The sequence below is a fragment of the Natrix helvetica genome, assembly GCF_964273705.1.
Source record: "Natrix helvetica genome assembly, chromosome: 6".
Lineage (NCBI taxonomy): Eukaryota > Metazoa > Chordata > Lepidosauria > Squamata > Natricidae > Natrix > Natrix helvetica.
The window spans coordinates 72,636,215-72,658,838 of record NC_138553.1 but is presented as its reverse complement, the minus strand read 5'-3'; the positions used below and the strand labels follow the sequence as shown (position 1 = coordinate 72,658,838).

At 40.0% G+C, this 22,624-nt stretch overlaps 1 protein-coding gene across 4 annotated transcripts in view; it reads right to left on the bottom strand.

Annotated features, from left to right (window-relative positions):
• The window catches only part of CELSR1 (cadherin EGF LAG seven-pass G-type receptor 1), a 191,087-nt gene that overhangs the window by 10,752 nt on the left and 157,711 nt on the right, over nucleotides 1-22,624 (bottom strand). For all 4 annotated transcript variants that reach the window (XM_081957473.1, XM_081957470.1, XM_081957472.1 and 1 more), the window contains exons 22-30: nucleotides 22,368-22,535; nucleotides 18,776-18,905; nucleotides 16,365-16,565; nucleotides 12,624-12,798; nucleotides 10,553-10,665; nucleotides 7,554-7,633; nucleotides 6,005-6,131; nucleotides 2,870-2,995; nucleotides 1,777-1,871 (exon numbers count right to left, since the gene is read on the bottom strand). In XM_081957473.1, the coding sequence (XP_081813599.1) occupies nucleotides 1,777-1,871; nucleotides 2,870-2,995; nucleotides 6,005-6,131; nucleotides 7,554-7,633; nucleotides 10,553-10,665; nucleotides 12,624-12,798; nucleotides 16,365-16,565; nucleotides 18,776-18,905; nucleotides 22,368-22,535 (1,215 nt within the window). The remainder of the gene's footprint in view (nucleotides 1-1,776; nucleotides 1,872-2,869; nucleotides 2,996-6,004; nucleotides 6,132-7,553; nucleotides 7,634-10,552; nucleotides 10,666-12,623; nucleotides 12,799-16,364; nucleotides 16,566-18,775; nucleotides 18,906-22,367; nucleotides 22,536-22,624) is intronic.

Here is a 22,624-nt window from a genome sequence, read left to right as displayed (position 1 = left end):
TCATCATTCGTTTTCTAATCTTTGCATCTATTATCTAATCATTGGTACCACAGGTCCCATATTAAATAATACTCTATTCCTCCTTTGTCTTTAATTTCCATCGTTAACCTTAATGTATTGTAAGCAATATCACTACCAGAATGTACAAACATGTAAATTAAAATATATAGAATGATAAATGTATAAAGAATTATGTTAAAGCTATGGAAACAATAGACATACCATATTTTTCGGAGTATAAGATGCACCAATGTTTTGAAGAGGCAAATTTTTTAAAAAAAGTTTTTGCACTCTGCAGACCTGTTTTTCACGAAAATGGGCCCATTTTTTTTCAAAAAAAAAAAAAGGCCATGAATAGCCTTTAGGAGGCTTGTAGAGTACTCCTGGGGGCTGGGGGGAATTGAGCAAAAAATGGCCCATTTTTTGCTCATTTCTACCCTCCCCAGGCCCCCAGGAGCTCTCGGAAAGCCTCCTACAAGCTATACACGGCCATTTTGGTGAAGGGGTGAAGTTTCGGGAGGCAAAAAATGCTGTATTCAGTGTATAAGACGCACCCAAATTTTCAGCCTCTTTTTTGAGGGAAAAAGGTGCATCTTATACTTCTTATAATATCAAATGCCTATATTTATTTCTTTCTTTCTTTCTTTCTTTCTTTCTTTCTTTCTTTCTTTCTTTCTTTCTTTCTTTCTTTCTTTCTTCTATTTTGAATATTGTATGAAAAAGAGAAAAATGGACATAATTAGGATATATAATATCATGTGTATTTTAAAACGTGGTGATACAACCAGTATATCACTGTTGAAAAATTGAAATTGTGATATAAAATGAAGAAAAACGTACAATAAAAAAATTAAACAAAAATTAAACAAAACTAGAAATTATAGTGTATGTTGTCATTTCCCCCTCGGCGTTAAATGGCAGTAATGTAGAAAATGGAATAAGAGAACCATTGTTCATTACCGTTCTTGTCTGGTCAAACTGCATGGCACTTGCAAGGGTACAAGGAAAAGATGCTCCATAAGAACAAATATTTCTCTGCAGAAGTTGCAGAGAAAGAATGCAAAGGACAATTTGTGCAAAAGGAGAGCACATTATTTGCTAAATGGCCAAGGAATCATTTCATTCATTAAAAAAATAGAAAAGAAAATCTGGAAAACCATGCACAGCAATAAATTAGTTATTGTTGTGGCCCTCCAGGAGAGCTGGCAGCAGATTTGGACATTGAGGAGGTTGGGGAGGAACATGGGCCAGTCCTGGAGTTTGGGGAAGGCTCTGATGAGGGCTCTGTGTCGGAGGCAGAGAGGGAGCCAGGGCCGTATGCCAGTGATCAGCTGCCTTCAGAGTCAGACATCAGTGAGGCAGACAAACAGCTGGAGCCTGTTCCCAGTATGCACATGCACAGAGTTGCCAGACGAAAGGAACAGCTAAAGAACAGGGGTCGACTTGGGAGTAAGGCCACAAGTGGACAATGAGTGCCCCCTCCCAGAGGAAATAAAAGAGGAGCGAAAGGGGAGGGGAGTTTGCAGGAGACAATTAGTTCACTTAATTGATTGGTGACTCTCCGAGACTCCTTGCCAATTTTTGCAGATATCGGCCTGGCAGCTCTCCAAGCCAGAGAAGGTCTGTGACTGTAAATCCTCCCTTGAAAGACTTTGCGGGATGTGAATGAGCAGAATTCACAGTCAATTAATAAAAGGGTTTTTTGTCAGGACAAGGAGTTTGCTTCATGCTCTTGGGAAGCCTCGGTCAGAACAGTTATTGTGATTGTTGGCTGACCTGATGCTGCTTTCTAAGGAGACGGTGGATTCCCCAATTGTGGTTCGATACATGTTTGGTTCTTCGATATACGTATCATTGCAATTCAGAGACCGCTGAGAGAGGGAGAGAGAGAGGGAGAAAGAAAAAGTAAGAAATTAGCTAGAAAGCAAGGCTATTAAAGTAGATTAAATAAATAGTATTTAAAAAAAGAGTTACATGTACAGGTAGGTTGTCATTAGTGTGACTTTGAATAGTGTGAGATTTGATTTAGGGCAAATTATAAATTAATAGCAGGTTGTATTTAACGCCAAAATTCAGTTAGTCGAGGAAAGTTCAAAAACTAAGATGCTCATTTTAAAGAAATGTAGCAAAATATAGGAGATAACAGATATGCCTTGGATATGGGCTGTATATATATAACATATATATAGCATATATAATTGTCTATTTCCATCATGTTGGAACCAATTATCCTATTTTCCACAGAAACATAACTTCGAAAATCTGCTTTTTGTGTAATATATTTGAGGTCTAAATTGTGACAAGCCCATACAAATGGCTGTGTGTGTGTGTGTGTGCGCACGCGTGCATGTTCCAGCATAACTCTGGAACACCTTGAGCAATTTCAACCAAACATGCTACACAGATGATTTACTCTGTGGAAAAAAATACTGTGGGGCTAAAAAACCTGATACTCCTCGGGGTGTGTGTTCTCTTAAGATACAGCCTGTTATGCCTTAAAATGGCTTCTACTGTACTGCTGTAAAATGGCTTCTATTGTACAGCGCAGTGGAGTTGCCACAGTAACGGCTTCACAGTACTCCACAAGGGGGCTCCCACTTTCCTTGACACTTCTGGGGGCACAGGGAAAACATTTGTAACTAGTTTGTCGCCGAAATCAAGGCTTTTCCTGCCTAATACAGGATTAGTATAAATAAATTCCCGGGCAATGCCGGGTTATCAGCTAGTTTCAATTAAAAAATACCTGAGTCCCAAACCGAACAATTATCAAAGATGGACAGTTTTAGGGGCCAAAAGGAAAAAAAACATAAAAGAGAATTCCAAGCCGATCCATTGGTAGGGAAATGCTTATGCAAAATAATGTTCTCACAGTTAACAGAGTGGCTCTAGTTGTTGTCGAATCATCTGGAAATGACTTCTTTCCCGTGAATGTATCCTTCAAATGCTTCCTTACTTCCTTATTGAATATACAGTGGAAGAAAAAGATGAACAGGCCCTGGATTGTGATGAGAGAGGAGACGAATAACAGAATATGTCACTCTTTCGTAATGATAAACCAAATGATGAAGATGATGGACTTTGTAAAGACATTTTATAAAGACATTATGACGGTACAGTATGTCACAGAAGTGAGTACACCGCCTCACATTTTGTAAATATTTAAGTATATCTTTTCATGTGACAACTCTGAAGAAATGACACTTGGTGCTCACTTTTGTTGCCAGCACTTTAGACATTAATGGCTGTGTGTTGCGCTATTTTGAGGGGACAATGCATTTACAATACAATACAATAATACAATACAATAGTAGAGTTGGAAGGGACCTTGGAGGTCTTCTAGTCCAACCCCCTGCCTAGGCAGGAAACCCTATACCGTTTCAGACAAATAGCTATCCAACTTCTTCTTAAAGACTTCCAGTGTTGGGGCATTCACAACTTCTGGAGGCAAGCTGTTCCACTGATTAATTGTTCTCACTGTCAGGAAATTTCTCCTCATTTCTAAGTTGCTTCTCTCCTTGATTAGTTTCCACCCATTGCTTCTTGTTCTACCCTCAGGTGCTTTGGAGAATAGTTTGACTCCCTCTTCTTTGTGGCAACCTCTGAGATATTGGAATAATGCTATCATGTCTCCCCTAGTCCTTCTTTCTCTTAAGCTAAACATACCCAGTTCCTGCAACCGTTCTTCATATGTTTTAGTCTCCAGTCCCCTAATCATCTTTGTTGCTCTTCTCTGCACTCTTTCTAGAGTCTCCACATCTTTTTTACATCGTGGCGACCAGAACTGAATGCAGTATTCCAAGTGTGGCCTTACCAAGGCATTATAAAGTGGTATTAACACTTCACGTGATCTTGATTCTATCCCTCTGTTGATGCAGCCTAGAACTGTGTTGGCTTTTTTGGCAGCTGCTGCACACTGCTGGCTCATATTTAAATGGTTGTCCACTAGGACTCCAAGATCCCTTTCACAGTTACTACTACTGAGTAAGGTATCACCTATACTGTACCTGTGCATTCCGTTTTTGTTGCCTAAATGTAGAACCTTACTCTTTTCACCATTGAATTTCATTTTATTAGATAGTGCCCAATGTTCAAGTTTGTCAAGATCCTTCTGTATCTTAAGCCTATCTTCTGGAGTGTTGGCTATTCCTGCCAGCTTGGTATCATCTGCAAATTTGATGAGTTCCCCATTTATTCCCTCATCCAAATCATTGATGAAGATGTTGAAGAGTACTGGGCCTAAAACAGAGCCTTGGGGTACTCCACTGCATACTTCCCTCCATGTAGATGCAGTTCCATTGAGAACTACACGTTGAGTGCGGTTGGTCAGCCAGTTACCAATCCATCTGGTGGTGATGCTGTCTAACCCACATTCTTCTACTTTATCTAGTAGTAGGTTATGGTCTACCTTATCAAAAGCCTTACTGAAGTCCAAGTAAACTATATCAACGGCATTCCTCTGGTCCACTAATTTTGTCACATTATCAAAGAATGCAATAAGATTAGTCTGGCATGATCTGTTTTTGACAAATCCATGTTGGCTTTTGGCTATTACTTTGTTTGCTTCTAGGTGTTCGCAAATTCGTTGCTTGATTATTTACACTGTTATACAAGCTGTATACTCATGACTTTACATTGTAGCCACGTGTCATTTCTTCAGTGTTGTCTCATGAAAAGATATACATAAATATTTACAAAATGTGAAGGGATGTACTCACTTCTGTGATGTACCGTATATAACATATACTAAGAAACCAACATGAAAAGTGTGATCTTATTATAGGAAATGTACCAGCATTAAAGAAAAAACCTAGGCAAAACGAACTTAAAAAGAAAAAGAAAAAAGGAAAACATGAAAAAGACTTAAAAAAAGATGTGGATGCAGTAAAATCTTTCTCAATGCAATCAGCTTTCAATGGCCTGTGTTTTCTAACTCTGGAGTCAGTATAACAAAAGCAAGCTAACTGATGACTTCTAGTCTACACTGGAAAGCTGAAAATATACTGGAAAGCTATACGGGAAAGCTGGAAAATAAAAAACCTAAAAGAAGATAATGGCAAACCAGCTCTGTACTTTTTCTAAGAAAACAACACAGACTTCTTTTGCTCATTAAAATTTGGAGAAGCATTAGAGCAAAACCAGGCATCAAAATGATTCCTACATTATTCTGAAACAGCCGTACATTTCAAAGAAGGCAACTCATTTACTGGAGGCTGCCTCCATAAAATTTCCTACTTTCCACTGAATCAAGTAAAATGGAAGTCCTTTTGGTTTGCCATTTTCATTGTGAGGTCATCACCAGAGCCGTAGTGGCATAGTGGTTAGAATGCGGTAAAAAGGTAACAGTAAAGGTTCCCCTCGCATATATGTGCTAGTTGTTCCCAACTCTAGGGGGCGGTGCTCATCTCCGTTTCAAAGCCGCAGAGCCAGCGCTGTCCAAAGATGTCTCCGTGGTCATGTGGCCGGCATGACTAAATAGTGAAAGCGCATGGAGCGCTGTTACCTTCCCACCAAAGGTGATTCCTATTTTCCTACTTGCATTTTTACATGCTTTCGAACTGCTAAGTTGGCAGAAGCTGGGACAAGTCACGGGAGCTCACTTCATTATGCGGCGCTAGGGATTCAAACTGCTGAACTGCTGACCTGTCTGATCAACAAGCTCAGCGTCTTAGCCACTGAGCCATCGCGTCCTCCCAGAATGCGGTACTGCAAGGCAATTCTGCGGAGTGCCAGCTGCCAGCAATTCGGCAGTTCAGCTCTTACTGGCTCAAGGTTGACTCAGCCTTCCAACCTTCCGAGGATGGTAAAAATGAGGATTGCCTCCAACAACCCAGATTGTTGGGGGCAATACACTGACTCTGTAAACTGCTTAGAGAGGGCTGTAAAGCACTGTGAAGCGGTATATAAGTCTAAGTGATATTGCTATCGTTTGCTCGAGCAAAGAAATGATCAAGACCCTTGAAACAAATAGAAAAGCTTGCCATTAAGGCCAAATAATGTTACCTACCTGTAAGCAGCTAAAGATAGCAAATAAGTAGTGAAAGGTCATTATGCCACTATTTACTGCCATCAGACCCAGTAACCAAGTTGCACTGACCAACAGGAGGAGCAGGAAGGCAGTCCTCAGTACAGAGCTAGATAAAAAGGACAATTAAGGTAATTGTTTTAAGGCATCAAATATAGCTGCCTCCTATGCAGACTTCTATTTCCAATCCATTCTGGGAAACAAATCATTCTGGAAGATCCCTAACTAAAATGAGAAACAAAGAAAGTTTTCCCTCTACTCTTTGATGTTGTCAAAATTGGTGTAGGGCCGTGATGGCGAACCTATGGCACAGATGCCCAAAGTGGCCTGCAAAGCCATGTCTCCTGGCACACACAGCCTTCCGGGTTTCTAGCATGCATGCGCGCACGATGATTATCCTAAATTGACTAAAATTGGTAACCCTAACCCTTCAGAATAAATGAGAAAGGGATATATTGATGCCAACTGTCAGAAAGAAGAGTATAAGACACACCTTTTTCCCTCAAAAAAGAGGGTGAAAATCTGGGTGCATGTTATACACTGAATACAGCATTTTTGGCTTCCCATAACCCCACCCCCTTTGCAAAAATGGCCGTGCATAGCCTTTAGGAGGCTTGTAGAGTGCTCTGGGGGCGGGATAGGTCGTTTTTTGCTCCCCCCCCAGCCTCCTGAAGCACTCTATAAACCTCCTAAAGGCTATGCATGCCCTTTTTTTTTTGACAAAAAGCTGGCCTGTTTTCATGAAAAATGGGTCTTTTTTGGGAAGTCTGCGGAGTGCAAAAACTTATATTTAAATTTGCCTCTTCAACATTTTGGTGGGTCTTATCTCCGAAAAATACAGTACTTGTGTGTGTTGGTATCTTTATCCCACAGAATCTTGGCTGTTCCTTCAGCCCCAGAATCCTATAAGTCTATAAAATAACCCACTTCAGGGAGGTATTGGAGAGTATTAGGATATGATTTTTCTAAATGTGCTGATTTGATCTCAAAAGTATTTAGAATGAATTTCAAAATTGAGAATACATATTATTTAAGGAGAAGGCAAGTCTGTGCCTAAAGGAAATCCTTATTCTTTTTATTTTTCACAGATCTGCTTTAGCAAGCAGTTCACTATAATTCTGTTAGGCAAAAAGCTGTTTTATGATTAAAATAACAAAATAAATAACAAATAAAATAACAAAAATTGGAATGTGGAAATGAGATGTGAAGGAAGTAATGTAAATGAGATTAAATGGCACACAAATAGAGGTTAGGCAGTCTTGATACCATCTTCTTAAGTGTCTTTATAGAAATTCTTAATTATCCAGGTCATGGTTCTCCAAAAGGAGCTTTTTCAAGAGGCAACTGGACTTCCTTGGATGGGAAGTGAAACGTCTTCAAAGAAAAATCAGAAAGTCCAATTGCCTCTTGAAAAAGCACCTTTGGGGCATCTTCTTAAGTCTCAGTAAACCGCTAAGAATTATTGTTTTAACAATTACATCACATTATCTCTGCTCAAGGACATTTCCTTTCTATCCAGTCATAAACTTACACGACACCAGTTTTCTCCAGTGAGTGCTGCCTTCGTTTGCATGATGCTTTCACGGCTAAGATGAAGATCACAGTGTTGATCTTGAAGGGAAAAATACACAAAAGATCAGACACAATTTTTATTTTACGAATACACTGTGTATCTGTGGGGGCGTGAACAACAACAACAACAACAAAGAATTACACTTCTGGGAATCTTTTTGTATTTATATTTGTAATTCTATTTTTCCTCCAGAGAGTTCTAAATAGCCCACCATAAACTAACAATAAAAGCATTAGCATGGAAGGCAGAAATATAAACTCCAAACAGTAACAGAATAATGTAACAGCAAAAAGCAGATTGTGTAAAGTATTTAAGAAGCAAGAAAAATTATACATGGGAAACTCTCTGTAAATGTAGGGAATGGGATGGAAGTAGTTAGGAAGGCAAATGAGAAAGACTGTATTGATAATGGGCTAAAGAATTATGGAGTACTAAAGTAAGCTTATGGCCACACAATGTAAGACAGGGGTGTCAAACTCAAGGTCTGCAGGCTGGATCCGGCCCACAGGTGCTTAGATCTGGGCCACGGGGCTGTCCTGGAAACAGCGAAGGACTGGCCCGTGGTGCTTCTGCCAGTGAAAATGGAGCCAGGGGTGCCCCCTCCATTTCACTGGCAGAGGGCTGCAGGAGGCCGTCCAGGCTGAAAACGAGGCCCATGGGGGCCCACACGTGGCCCCCGATGGCTCCACTTTCACTGGCAGAGAGCTAGCAAAACAAACTAAAAGCAAAAGAAAATGGGAAATGTTTCTCCTTTTGCATTTGAGCATCCAAGAAGGGACAGGAAAGGAGAAAGGGAAAGAGGAAAGTAAAAGATGGGAAGGAAGGAAAAAGAAGGAAAGAGAAAGGAGAATAAAGAGGGAAGGAAAAAGAAGAAAAGGGAGGGAGGGTGAAAGGAAGGAAGGAAGGAGGGAGGGAGGGAAGGAAGGAAGGAAGGAAGGAAGGAAGGAAGGAAGGAAGGAAGGAAGGAAGGAAGGAAGGAAAGGCCTTAGCACTTGGCCACCAGTAGATGGCAAGGCTCTCTGGAGGACAAGGATTTAGCACTCTTCCTGGTCTCACATCCTCCGCTGGAGACAATGGATCCCCTCAGCCCCGCCTGGACCACCACAGGTGCCCCGACATGAGTGTTGTTGAGCTCCCCCCCAAGATCAAACACAACCCTGATGCAGCCCTCAATGAAATCAAGTTTGACACCCCAATGTAAGAGATTGGTATTGTCCATTAAAGTCTTAAATGGTTGAGGGTCTAACTATCTGTAGGGCCAGCCCCTTGTTGCAATCCTAAATAAAATTTAGAGGTGAGAGTCCCTTTTGAAGATACCCCCACTATCAGAATACAGAATAACACAGATGGAAGGGACCTTGGAGGTCTTGTAGTCCAACCCCCCTGCTCAAGCAGGAGACCCTAAACCATTTCAAACAAATGCCTGTCCAATCTCTTCTTAAAAACCTCCAGTGATGGAGCATTCATATGTTTCTTCCACCAGGTTTTTAATTCGCCGTGAATGATGTTACCACTTTTATTGTTAATTGTAATATGAAGCTTTAACTTTGTATTGTTCTCTTTTTAAATTTTGAGTACTCACCAGAGTACAAAGATGGGTATAAATCAAATAAAAAAGAAACAAGTATAACGATCTTGTTTTAAGACATTTATATACAGCTCATCCAGCATGATTTTAACATTATTTGGGCTGTTTGCTCTGCAAATCTTGGAGAGATTCCTTAGTTATAACTATAGGGAAAACTTTTCTTTTAATTCAATACTTTTTAAACTTCAAAAGCTTACAGTTTTTAAAAGTTCTAATTTCAGTGAGACAAGGGGAAAACAAAATTCAAAAAGAGGGTGCATATCTCTTGAATGTGTTAAAATATTTATTAGAATTTTATATAGACAAATTTAGCCATATTACAACTTTAAGGAGGGTATAACCTTCAGGTTTCACTATATTTAAATCACATTTGTATTCTTGTCAGTAAAAGGCATGCACATAATTCAACTCGAAGAAGATCTGGCTTTTAACAAACAGTAATGTTTGGGGCAATAAAGGAAAATTGTCATTAATCACATTGCTCCTGGCAAGGTGGATGGACTCAGTTACAGTACCAATGAGAACACATTAGAAAAACTGAAAGACCAGATTAGGGATAGATCTTTGTGCAGAAAATCTATCTATAGGGCTACTGAGAGTTGGAAACTACTTGATGGTATATAATCAATCATTCAATCAATCAATCACTTAAACAAATTGCCATTGAGATACTTTATAATTTTAAATAGCGGTTAGATATAAATTCTTATTTATATTTTGTATATGAATCTAAATGGAAGGTTTCCTCACACTCACTTACCATATTTTTCGGAGTATAAGATGCACTGGAGTATAAGACGCACCAAGGTTTTGAAGAGGCAAATTTAAAAAATATGTTTTTTGCATTCTGCAAACCTCCCAAAAACGGCCTGTTTTTCACGAAAATGGGCCTATTCCCCCCCAAAAGGGCATGAATAGACCTTAGGAGGCTTGTAGAGTGTTCCAGGGGGGGGTGGCCCCCCCAAAACGAGCAAAAACGGCCTGTTTTTTGCAAAAATGGGCCTATTTTGTGTAAAAAAAAGAGCATTAGGAAGCTTACAGAATGCTCCTGGGGACCTGGGGGGGAGGGAGGAAAATTGAGCAAAACCAGGCCTTTTCTTGCTCATTTCTGCCCTTCCCAGTCTCCAGGAGCTCTCTTAAAACCTCCTACAAGCTATGCATGGCCATTTTGGTGAAGGGGGCGGGGTTTCAGCAGGCAAAAAATGCTGTATTCAGTGTATAAGATGCACCCAAATTTCTAGCCTCTTTTTTGAGGGGAAAAGGTGCGTCTTATACTCCGAAAAATACGGTAGTTGTTCATTCACTCTCTGCTGTCAGATACCTTATTCTATTAAGAGGGCTATAACGCTACAGAATCAACAATACTTACAGCCACAACTATTACAATTGGACCAGCAAAGCTCCAAATCAGGGTGTCATAAACAGAGAGCCAGCAAAAATCTTGGTTTCCATATCCCTGAGGATCTAAACCAACAGCAAGACCTGCATTGCAATAGAAAAAAAAGCAGACAGAAACTTACTTTATGGAGTCCTTAGTTTGAAGCATTAATTCACACCAAGAAATATATATTTTTTAAATTGTCTAAGAACAGCAAGAGGATTCCTTTTGTTGGGTTTTTGGGGAGAAGCAAACTTTTTTTTGCTGTCTAAATCTTATGCTATATGTTTTGTCATGGAACTTTTTCATCTTTGAAAAAAAAATTCAAAGTATTTTCAAGATATTTGTGGGAAATAACCATCCTCATTCTTAGTTGTTGTTGTTGTTGTTGTTGATGATGAAAAAGTGATTACAAAACAACCTTGGTACTACAGTATGAAAATTGGTGGGGAGAAATCTATATCCTTCTCACGTTAGGACTTTTTGTAGCATATCCACTACAAAAAGATAACAGTTTTCAAGAGTATTAATAGTCCTTCTCTCAATATCATGCCTGGGGCACATTATCTTATCTTGCATCACTCCATGCCATGCTATGCCATGCCATAATGCTTCATGTTATTTTTTAGTACATATTCTGTTTCTCACTATTAAATATTATTCAAACAAATAAATAGAGTGAGGCAAACCAAAGTTCTAATTCCTAAGCAAATAATTATAATTCTTTTTAATATGCAGAAAAGTTGATGCTCACATTCAGCTAACTTTCAACTATAGTTTCAAGAAAAAGGCTTCTTCATGACATACTGTACCATTACTGCTACTTCTCATACATAAAATATGATGAAGAACCATTCTTTCTCTACACAGAGTACTCTCTCATATGTGTGTGTGTGTGTGTATATGTGTGTGTGTTGCATTTGTGCTGATAAATAAATAAAGGGAGACTAGTATAGATCTATTTCAAGCTCTTTAGCTCTCATCAGCTAGCCATAACCTTACTGGGATTCGAACCTGGGCTGTTTTTACATGTTAGGCAGTTGCATTAGCCTCTAAGCCACAAGCTCTCCTCCCTTATCAGCTGAGCCAAGGAAATGATTAAGTGTTATGTCAAAGCACATGATATGCCCAAATATGGGAGGGAGCATTTCTGATGCAAATAACGAGGTAGAAAAGTTATGATCCTTCAGATGTTACTTGAACCATTCACAGTCATATCATGTCACTTTGAAAAGTGTCATTGTTAGGGATGTAACCCTAGGCTTGGCTTGGCAATATATATAAGCTATGATTTACTTTACTGTTACTTTAAATGTTAGAGAGATGTAATTGGCTTGTTACCTCAAGCAGCTATAAGAGGGAGCCAGAATGGTTGTTAGATCGCTCTCTCTGTTTTGTTAGAAGCTGGTCAGTGTAAAGTGAGGTATTGTGGTTTGCAACAGTTAGCTATTTTGTGGGTTAAACTGAGAATATTGATAACTGAATTACTGAAATGTGTATGACTTGGACTGTTAACCAGACTCTGAATACCTCTATATTTCTACCTAGTAAACTACTATATTTTTATACTATTCAGTGTCTCTGTATGCTGGTTTGTGCGTGTTATTCCATATCACTCTCGTTACGCTTCTCTGCATACTCGCTCTTCTAACGGGCTGGTAACAATTAGAATGTTCAACCATGATGGAAAATAGTTTAGAACTGGTAGTGAATATATTTTCATTCATTTGAGACACTGTATTTATTCAGAATATCTTTGGATAATCATGTTTCATTCAAATATTTTAAGTCACTATGTTTAACTTCTAGTTTAATGTACATTTGATGGGAATGGCAATTAAATGGCAGCATTTAAAACCAGAATATTAATTTTATATGCTTTTTTCTAGCCAAAGGTAGTATTTTCACAACTTCAGGTAGAAACCTTTGATATGTCTTACCTGTATTTGCTCAGAATATATAAAACTTTCCCCAATTTTCTATTGCCAAGAATTCCTGGGAGGAAGTTATGGCAGTCATAAGAATAAACCTAAGTTCATAGGGCAAGAATGCCCGTTCTTACCTGTTATAATGGCAGGAATCCCCCAACCCATAACGTAATAGAACCTCATGTGCCCAAAATTGATGTTTCTCACTTCAGTCAGCATGCGGTAGATATGAAGTTGCTCAACAAACATCCAAGCAAACGTGCTCATGTAGAAGTAGTGCAAAAGGATGGCTATTACGGTGCACACAAACTAGAAAAAAAGAAAGAATCCAGATCAATTAGAACTGCCTCTACCAAGACACCATATTTTTAGCACAACTATTAATGTATGGTTAGATGTAAGTGAACATTCATAAGGGTTGCGTTCCAAATTTACTGTTTTATGCATGATAGCCAATCCATTTTTTTTTGGAGGGGGGACTATCTTCTGTAATACTACCCTGTTTCTCCGAAAATAAGCTCTCCCCGGATAATAAGTCCTATCGGGCTTTGGAGCGCATGCGCTAAAATAAGCCCTGCCCCCAAAATAAGCCCTCCCCACAAAAAAATGCAACATAGCAGCAGCCATGAGGTGACCACGCTCGCCGCCTCCTCCACCCCAAAAATAATAACACCTCCCCTGAAAATAAGGCCAAGCGCTTATTTCGAGGGTTAAAAGAAAATAAGACCCTGTCTTATTTTTGGGAAAACACGGTAAGTCATTCTACACTAGATCAAATGTAAATGTCATCCAGCATCTCATTTTAAACATGTCTAATCAAATGTTTCTGAGTCTCCAAAGAAAAGTTAGGAGAATCATCATCTTACGTTGTTCTCCAGAAACATATTTTCCCTTAATTTATAGTAACCTTTAGTTAACTATACATTCATAATTTTTGGAAAGTTAAGATCCCTAAGATCTTCCCAGAAAACCCCCTTTTATGAACTTCTGGAGCAACATGTGACCAGTCTTAACTATGATGCATTAAAGCAACCCAATGTCAAACAAGTCAATAAAACTAACTTGTACAGGTAGTCCTCAACTTACGACAGTTCACTTAATGGCCATTCATAGTCACAGCGACACTGAAAAAAGTGAGTTATGATGAGGGGTGGGTTCCGGCAGTCACTACTGCCGGTTTGCTCATGGGCGCGCCACACACACTTGATACGTGCTATGCGCAGTACAATAAAAATTGTTCTGCGCATGTGCAGAAGCAAAAAACAGCCAACAGCTATAATAGCCAAAAGCCAATGGCACCGCCGGGAGAACCAGTTCGAGGGCATGGCGGCCTAGGTCGCTGGAACCGGCAGGGACCACTACCGGTTCGGCTGAACCGGTCTGAACCAGTAGGAACCCATCACTAGGTATGACTATTTTTCACACTTAAGACCGTTGCAGCTTCCCCATGGTCAACTGATTCACATTTATGACGGTTCCAGTGTCCCAAGGTCATGTGATCCCCTTTTGTGACCTTCTGACAAGCAAAGTCAACGGGGAAATTAGATTCACTTAACAACCCTATTACTACTTTGAACAACTACATTGATTCATTTAACAAGGGTGGCAAGAAGAGTAAACCAAAACTCACTCAACAAATTTTTCACTTAGCAACATCTATTTTAGGGTCAATTGTGGTTGTAAGTTGAGGACTACCTATATTGAAAAACCATAATTAAGTGCAGTTTGAAAAAAATACCTGATCCTACACTGGTTAACAGTTGGACCATAAGGGAGGCTGAGTGCCAAAGAATGGAGGCCTTTGAACTCTGGTGCTGGAGAAGACTCCTGTGAGTCCTTTGGACTGCAAGGCGCTCAAACCGGTCAGTCCTAGAGGAGATCAACCCTGACTGCTCTTTAGAAGGCCAGATCCTGAAGATGAAACTCAAATACTTTGTCCACCTAATGAGAAGGAAGGACTCACTGGAGAAGAGCCTAATTCTGGGAACGATGGAGGGCGAAAGAAGAAGGGGACGACAGAGAATGAGGTGGCTGGATGGAGTCACTGAAGCAGTAGGTGTGAGCTGAAGTGGACTTCAGAAGATGGTAGTGGACAGGAAGGCCTGGAGGAATGTTTTCCATGGGGTCACAATGGGCCGGACACAACTTCGCAACTAACACCACCACCACACTGGTTAACAGGAAATGGCAATGGTAATTTTGGTCTACTTATGGCCCCACAAGATCTCTTTTTGTATCAGGACCCAGCTCACTATTCTATGTTAAAATTACCAAAGAAGGATAATCTGTTCATTTAATCAAGACTTCAGGAAAGAGCTGGCAGTTTTATACTCACAATTTAAAAACTTGGCAACTTTAAACTCTCCTTGTAAAGTCTTTTACTCTCATAATTCTGAGTATTTATTTTGCACGTGTCTCTGCCTGGGTCATAATAATGCAAACTGCTTATTTCAGATATGCAACAATGAAAATAGAGAATTTTGTCAATCAATCATTCACGCGTGGCTGAAACCTCACCCAGTCATGTGATCCCTGCCTTACAGAAATTAATAAAAGTGAAATGACATGTCAAGTGACTCTGTGTCAATTGTTTTCCTAAATTCTTGGACTTTTCATGCTCATTTGTGTGTGACTGCTGAGATTATTCTTATTCTGCAAGGAAGGTTTGAAAACTGTCTGAAAGACATCCCCAGCAGATCTCACTACAATTCAAGGAGTGGCCCTTTCGGAAAGATTTCCGGCTTTCTTGCTAAGAAATGTCTTAAGATGGGGCAGGATATTTTTGTTAATTAACTCATGATTATCTCTTGCTTTCAAGCTTATAAAAAACATACATTTCTGAGCAAATGCTCTGAATTATTACATGAATAATTTAATGGATTTGGCATGGGGTAAATTTAATTAATTTGAAAAAAAAATCTTATCACAAGTTCCTTAGAAGTGCAGAGTGCTAGTACAATACAAAGAAGGAGAGCTAAAGAGTTAATACATTTTATTGAGACAAAGTCCCCAAAGTCTTCTCAGAATGGTTTGGTTAAAGATTTAACACAAGCCCAACTTAGGTCTTCACCTCTACTCTGCCCTCCCCCAAGGCAACAACAAGTTGAAAAATTAAAAATTGTTGAAGGTCTAGGTCAGGAGTGTCAAATTTGTGTCGTCATGGTGGCGGCACATGACGCATTGTGACTTTTCCCTCCCACGCATGGGCGTGGCCAGTTCGTGACGCATCTGGCAGGTCACGAGTTTGACAAGCCTGGTCTAGATCTATGATGAAGAACCTATGGCATATGTGCCACAAGTGTCACATGGAGCCATCTCTGCCGGCACACGAGCCGTTGCCCAGGTCAGTTTCACTGTGCATGTGCGCCCGCCTCTCGTCAGCCAGCTGATTTTTCACATCTATGCTGGGAGAAACATGCACATGCATGGGGGTAGGGTAGGTCATGCGTGTATGCGCAGGGGGTGGAGGATGCAGCGCCACCCCCGTGCCCCATTTTTTGTTCCAGGAGGCTTCAGGGAGGCCTGCTTGCACCAAAACACGGATCACGTGGGCAGGGGGGTCATATGTGCATGCGTAGGGGTGGGGCATTGGATTCTGGGTGTTGGCACACGCTATCGTGCGCGCATGTGTATGTGCTTTTGGCACCTGAAGGAAAAAAGGTTCGCCATCACTGGTCTAGACACTTAAATAAACAGTGTTTCTGTGAGATCCATCTTAAGCTCAACCATCTCTTTCACTCCAAATAAAACAATTTGGTAGCAAAACTGATAGAAATGCATTCACACCTTTGAGTCATGGTAGACTTTTTTTGTTTGATGTATATCAAGGCGAGGAAAGGCATGTTAGACAAAAGCCACTGAAAGTTGAGTCTTACTTGATTTTCTGTCTGATTGATTCCTATCAGGAAGACTAACTCAGAGCAGAACAGAGCAGCCACTAAGTTTTTGTGAATGCTGTGCAGATTGGACCGCAAAGTTCGGATCAAGAGCAGAAGTATGAAGGTCAGCAACAAAGCTCCCAGTGAGACGGAAACTGTCGTGTAAGTGATGATCCGGAGAGGAAGTACGTCATCATACTGTAAAATAAAATTATCAGTTTGTTTGTTACAGGCATGGGCTGATAAAAAATATTTATTCATTTGTCTTTATTCCCCTTCTAAATGCTCAGTTATTATACTTTTAAAAGCAGCATGGATAGTATGTTCATTTGACTAAACGCTGTTCTATCTCAAATCCACATTCTTTTAAGTGGTATGAAGGGCTGTCAATTTCTAAGAGTGATTTAGGTTTTTTTTTAAAAAAACACTTCAGGGAATATGTCAAGCAGTGAATTAATTCACTGACAAGTTTTTGTAGTGAAAGAAGACCACAGTTAAATGGATTTCAGTCCTTTTCTTCACTGTTTACATTTTTATTTCTAATTCACTGCTTGAAGTACTGTATGTCCCCATTAATAAGAGGCTATTCTATGCCAGAAAGAAAAAGCCTCAAGATGAAGCACATGAAGAGACTTCTATGTTTCTCAAAGTGCATGTATAAATAAGAAATTTTAAAAAATAGGTATTGCAGCAGGGAAGGTAAGACATTCTTTTTAAAGCACAGACTGCTCGTAGGTCAAACTATTAAATTCCTGCAGGAAACCCCACCAGACGTTTTAAGCTGTGCCCACTCTAGAGACATCATGACTTTAGCATTTCTTTCTCTGCACTCTTCCCTACAAATCCACCCGCAATTTCCTTAAAAATGGATGCCTGACTTTGGCAAGTCCCCATCCTTGAAATAGGAATTGTAATAACTCACTTTGTCATCTTATAGCAAGGATAAATACATTAAGCCACAGAGCAATTTGCAGACCCAAAGCATGGTACAAAGGATTAAACATGGACAGTTCTTAGTTCATACTTTGCTTTGCAAAACATAGATTGAATTGCAAGGTACGGAGGGGTTGGGGTTAAGCTACGGGCATCTGTGGGAGGACCAGGCCAAAGATTCAAGGCTTTTTTTATGTGTATGCCATGCATATAAAAAGGTGGGGTTTAATCAGGTGGCTGCCATCTTGAATTCCCCTCCCCCATGGAAGCCTCTGAGGCCCATCAGTGTCCTGCTTTCTTTGAGTCATTAACAGAAGAAATATAAACTATTAGATTAGTAAATAATCAACAAACTTTTTTTTAAATAGCTGTCTTGACACCTTCTATCAAATAAGGCTCAGATTTAAATCTGGAAGGAAATACAGGTAATCAGAAATATTCTTATTCTCTCTCTCTCTCTCTCTCTCTCTCTCTCTATATATATATATATATATATATCTATATATATATCTATATATATATCTATATATATATCTATATATATATATATATATATATCTATCTATCTATCTATCTATCTATCTATCTATCTATCTATATATATATATATATATATATATATATATATATATATATATATATATAATGTATATATATATATATAAATAAATGGCTGTGTGTGTGTGTGTGTGTGTGTGTGTGTGTGTGTGTGTGTGTTCCAGCATAACTCTGGAACGCCTTGAGCAATTTCAACCAAATTGGGACACAGATGACTTACTCTCTAGAGACAAATACTGTGGGGTTAAGACTTCCCTAACACCCCTTGGGGGGGGGGTGTTCTATTATGATACAGCCTGTTGTGCCTTTAAATGGCTTCTACTGTACAGCGCAGTAGAGTTTCATGGTCACGGCTTCACAGTACTCCACAAGGGGGTTCCCTCTGGTCATGGGGAAAATCCAACATTAGAAATTATGTTTGGTCCGGACATTTTCCCCCTATAAATAAATAGCCAAGCAACACCGGGTTATTGGCTAGTTCATTCAAAATGACATTGTAGCAGGAGGCTAAAATGGTGGCCAACAATAAAAAATCTGGTAGCAATTTGTCTGACTAGCTAAGGCTAGTTCATGGCAACTTATGCCTTTTAATAATATTTATTAATCAAAAGAATTGCTTCCATCTTCCTGGTTTTTTTTTAAAAAAATGATAGTAATTCTTTTTCTAAAAATGTTCATCGTATGGCGGTGATAAAACAAAAGGAAATGAACCAAACAATGAATCCTCCCCTCTGTAACTATGCTGTGGCTGAAACAAAGCCCTGTGGGTTAAAGCACTAGTATTTTGATAAACTAGAAGGTAGCTTTTAAGTAAAAAATAAAACACTAATTTAAAATGATCTCATTTGCTTTTTAACTCTCATCCAACCCTGTTTCATTACCACAATAAACACAATAATCACAAGGGAACTGCTTACTTCACGATTTGACATATCCATCAGGACTGCAAAGCTGGTCATGTGGTTACATTGACAAATAATACGGTTCTGGCGCCGAGAAAACAGTTCACACCCTTTGGAAGACCAGCCTCCTGCTGTTTCTCTAGTTCTGGTCAATGAAAGTGGGGGGGGGGGGGAGAGAAATCCAATTCCAATTAGAATAGAATAGAATTCTTTATTGGCCAAGTGTGATTGGACACACAAGGATTTTCTCTTTGGTGCATATGCTCTCAGTGTACATAAAAGAAAAGATACATTCATCATGAACCATAAGGTACAACACTTAATGACAGTGATAGGGTACAAATAAGCAATCAAATCATACTAGGAAACAATCAGTTATATTTGTTATCTGACAGGCCAAACTGTTTCAGTGATGGATTGGAACTTAACTTCTCATTGCTCTCCCTCCTCTAAATAATTAACAGTGCAACTCTCAAAACGTAACAGGTCTTTAAAAAGGGCAGCTTTTATGAGAACCAGTGTTTTCATTATTCATCTCCACTCCACAAGAACAACACCCATATGTTCAGGAGCATCAGGGCTCATTAATGTACTGTCTGGCCATTGACGTCATTGAAGTTTGCATTGAAGGTGTGTTGTTCCTTTCAACTCTGCTTCATCATGACCAAATGGCAAAACTACACACAGGTAGGATAAACAGTGCAGGTAGCCCATGATTATCACTTAGCTCTCTCTTTGATCTTTAAATAATAGTCAGCCTCTTCTTGGCTGGAAAGCTATAATAAAATCCCATTATTCTAAATCTCTTGGATTATTTGGTATGTTATCTATTTTTATATCCTAGCATTGGTTTCAAGATATGGGCTCGGTGTTTCCCACATTCTCCAAGATGTTATTTTGATGGCTCAGCTACTTCTTATAACTCTGTAAGAGCTGCAGATTTAGCAAAAATAAATAAATAAATAAATAAATAAATAAATAAATAAATAAATAAATAAATAAATATTAAATAAACAAACAACAACAACAACAACAACAACAATAAACTGTTGACCACATACTCAGCTGCTGTAAAAAAATCGTGCAGACTGATTATAAATTGCGGCACAATTCAGTAGCACAAATGATCCACTGGAATTTGTGCAAAAATTATAATATTAAAACAACAACAAACTGGTGGGAACATAAGCCTGAAAAAGTCACCGAAAATCAGATGGTCAAGATCCTGTGGGATTTTCGTATACAAACAGACAAAATACTAGTGCATAACACACCAGACATCACACTGCTTGAGAAAAAGAAGGTTACAATCATAGACATCGCAATACCAGGTGATAGTAGGGTTGAGGAGAAGGAACATGAAAAAGTCGCGAAATACCAGGACTTAAAAATTGAAATCCAAAGATTATGGCACAAACCAGCAGTGGTAATTCCAGTGGTAATCGGCACACTGGGTGCTATTCCAAAAGCACTGGAATTACATTTAAAACAGTTAAAACTTGACAAAATCACCATCAGTCAAATGCAAAAAGCTGCACTGCTTGGATCTGCACGTATATTACGGAAATACGTTACGACGTCCTAGGCCCCTGGGTGGGGCCCGACTAGTAATCAATGCCAAATCCGGCGAATCAACTGGCCGCTGTGATACAATCGTATAATAATAATAATAATAATAATAATAATAATAATAATAATAATAATAATAATAATAATAATAATAATAATGATGCCATCATCCATTGAAAAAGAAGCACAGAAGCTCCCTACAAAAGTGATGGCGAAACTTTTTTGCCTTGGGTGCCCAAAACACACGCTTGCATGCTACTGCACCCCCCCATAATTAAACGCCACCCCATGCCATGCCCTCTGCACATGCGCACGTGACACCCCCCCCCCACTGCCCCAGGCATGAGCACATGGCTTTCTTGGAGCCTGAGGTGGGCGAAAACTGCCCCCCCGGACACCAGAAATGGCCCGTTTTCCAATTTCCGGTGGGCCTGGTAGGTCCGCTTTTCACTCTCCTCGGGCTCCAGATGCTTTTTAGGAGCCTGGGGAGGGCGAAAAACAGCCCAACACGCAAACCAGAAATTCGGGAATTTCTTCAGGGAAGCCTCCAGAGGGCGAAAAATGGCTGAAAATCAGTTGGACAGGGCACATATGTGCCCTGCAGCTGACAGGGCAACACCTCACGTGCCCTCAGAAATGGCACCTCGTGCCACCCGCATGCCACAGGTTCGCCATAACGGCCCTAGAACATATGATAAGGTGATTCTGTTCCTGAATGAAATTTAAAATACTGTGTTTCCCCAAAAAGTAGACCCACCCTGAAAATAACCCCTAACCTAATATAAGCCCTACCCCCAAAACAAGCGTGTGGAGATGGGCGTGGCCAGCACTAGAGTTGGAGAGCGCATGGGGACCGATGGTGTCTGGCCACAGCCTGCTGGCCCCTTGGAAAGGGCAAATAAGTCCGAGCATGGAGGTGGGCGGGGAGGGGAGAGATAGGTAATCTGGATGTGCTGTGCTGCTGCCTGGCTCACAGGAAACCTGCAGGAGGTTTGCATGGTGGCATCAGCAGCAGGCATAGGCATGGGGGAGGCAGGCAATCCCAACGCTCCACGTAGGCACCTGCCCGGCACGGCCACAAACAATTGTGGGATGGAGTGGGCAGCACATTGGGATTGCCTTCCTCCCCCCCCCCCCTTGCCTCTGCCTGGCTCCGCCATGAACTTTTCACCTAGGAGACGAAGCTTCGTCGGATTGCAAATGGGACACTTTGAAATGGACTTCTAATCACTCCATTTCGAAGTGTCCCATTTGCAAGCAGCAAAGCTTTGAGTCTCCATTATTTCTCTGCCCGAATGGGCGCCTATGGGGCGCTTGGGAACGGAGCAAATCACGACCAGAATGAAAAGAAGTAAGAGGTTCAGTGAAATTACTTTTATACCCACAATCATATCCTTTCTGTTTTTCATTACAAACAGTAATAATGGCTAATAGAGTGACAGAAGTCTACTGATAATTAACAGAATTGTCTTTGTGGCAATTTGATGGCGCTTCAAAAAGTACATCGATAATTTATGTTCTGTTAAAGTTGAAATAGTTGGGTTTTTTTTAAAAAAATTGAACTACTTTCCAGTTAAACAGCTCACTTCTGTCTAGAAATTGTTCTCAAATAATTTGTCCAAAACAGCCATCTGCCTGTCTGAATACTGGAGTACTTTATTAAAAACTTGTTACCTAGCCTTTATTTCTAATAGGCAACAAAAAACAGCCAATGAAGTTGTCACTGCTGTTTATACTATGTAAAAAAGAGAGAAGTGTTGTTGTTGTTGTTGAAACCGGCCACCTGATCTTCCAGTTTCCAGCAGTCCCATGTGCGTGAAGACCAGCTGGCCGGTGTGCTGGAACCCAGAAGAGCAATGGGCGACGGCTCTGCGTGCCACATCCGGCACATGTGCCATAGGTTCTCCATCACGGGTATAGGTTCTCCTGCTGGACTAGAAGACTTCCAAGGTCCCTTCCAGTTCATCCATTTTATTCTATTCTAAAATGCCCACCCACAGTAATTGCCCATGGAAAGAGTACAGATTGGAAAACATACGCAATTGAGTGATTCCAAAAGACACACACAGGCTTTGTTCTCTCCATCGTTTCCAGCATAACATGCTCAATCATAATTGGGCTGTCCACTAGATTAGGCAAAGAATTTCCATCTCTGTAAATGATGACGCTGATTACTGGAGTATTAATGGTGGGGCGGCTGGGTAACCTGGAAAACAGAACAACATTATCATTACAGATGTAGAACAAAATAGTTTATTGTTTTCAGAAGAGTATACTGCTTTAGGTTTAGCCAGG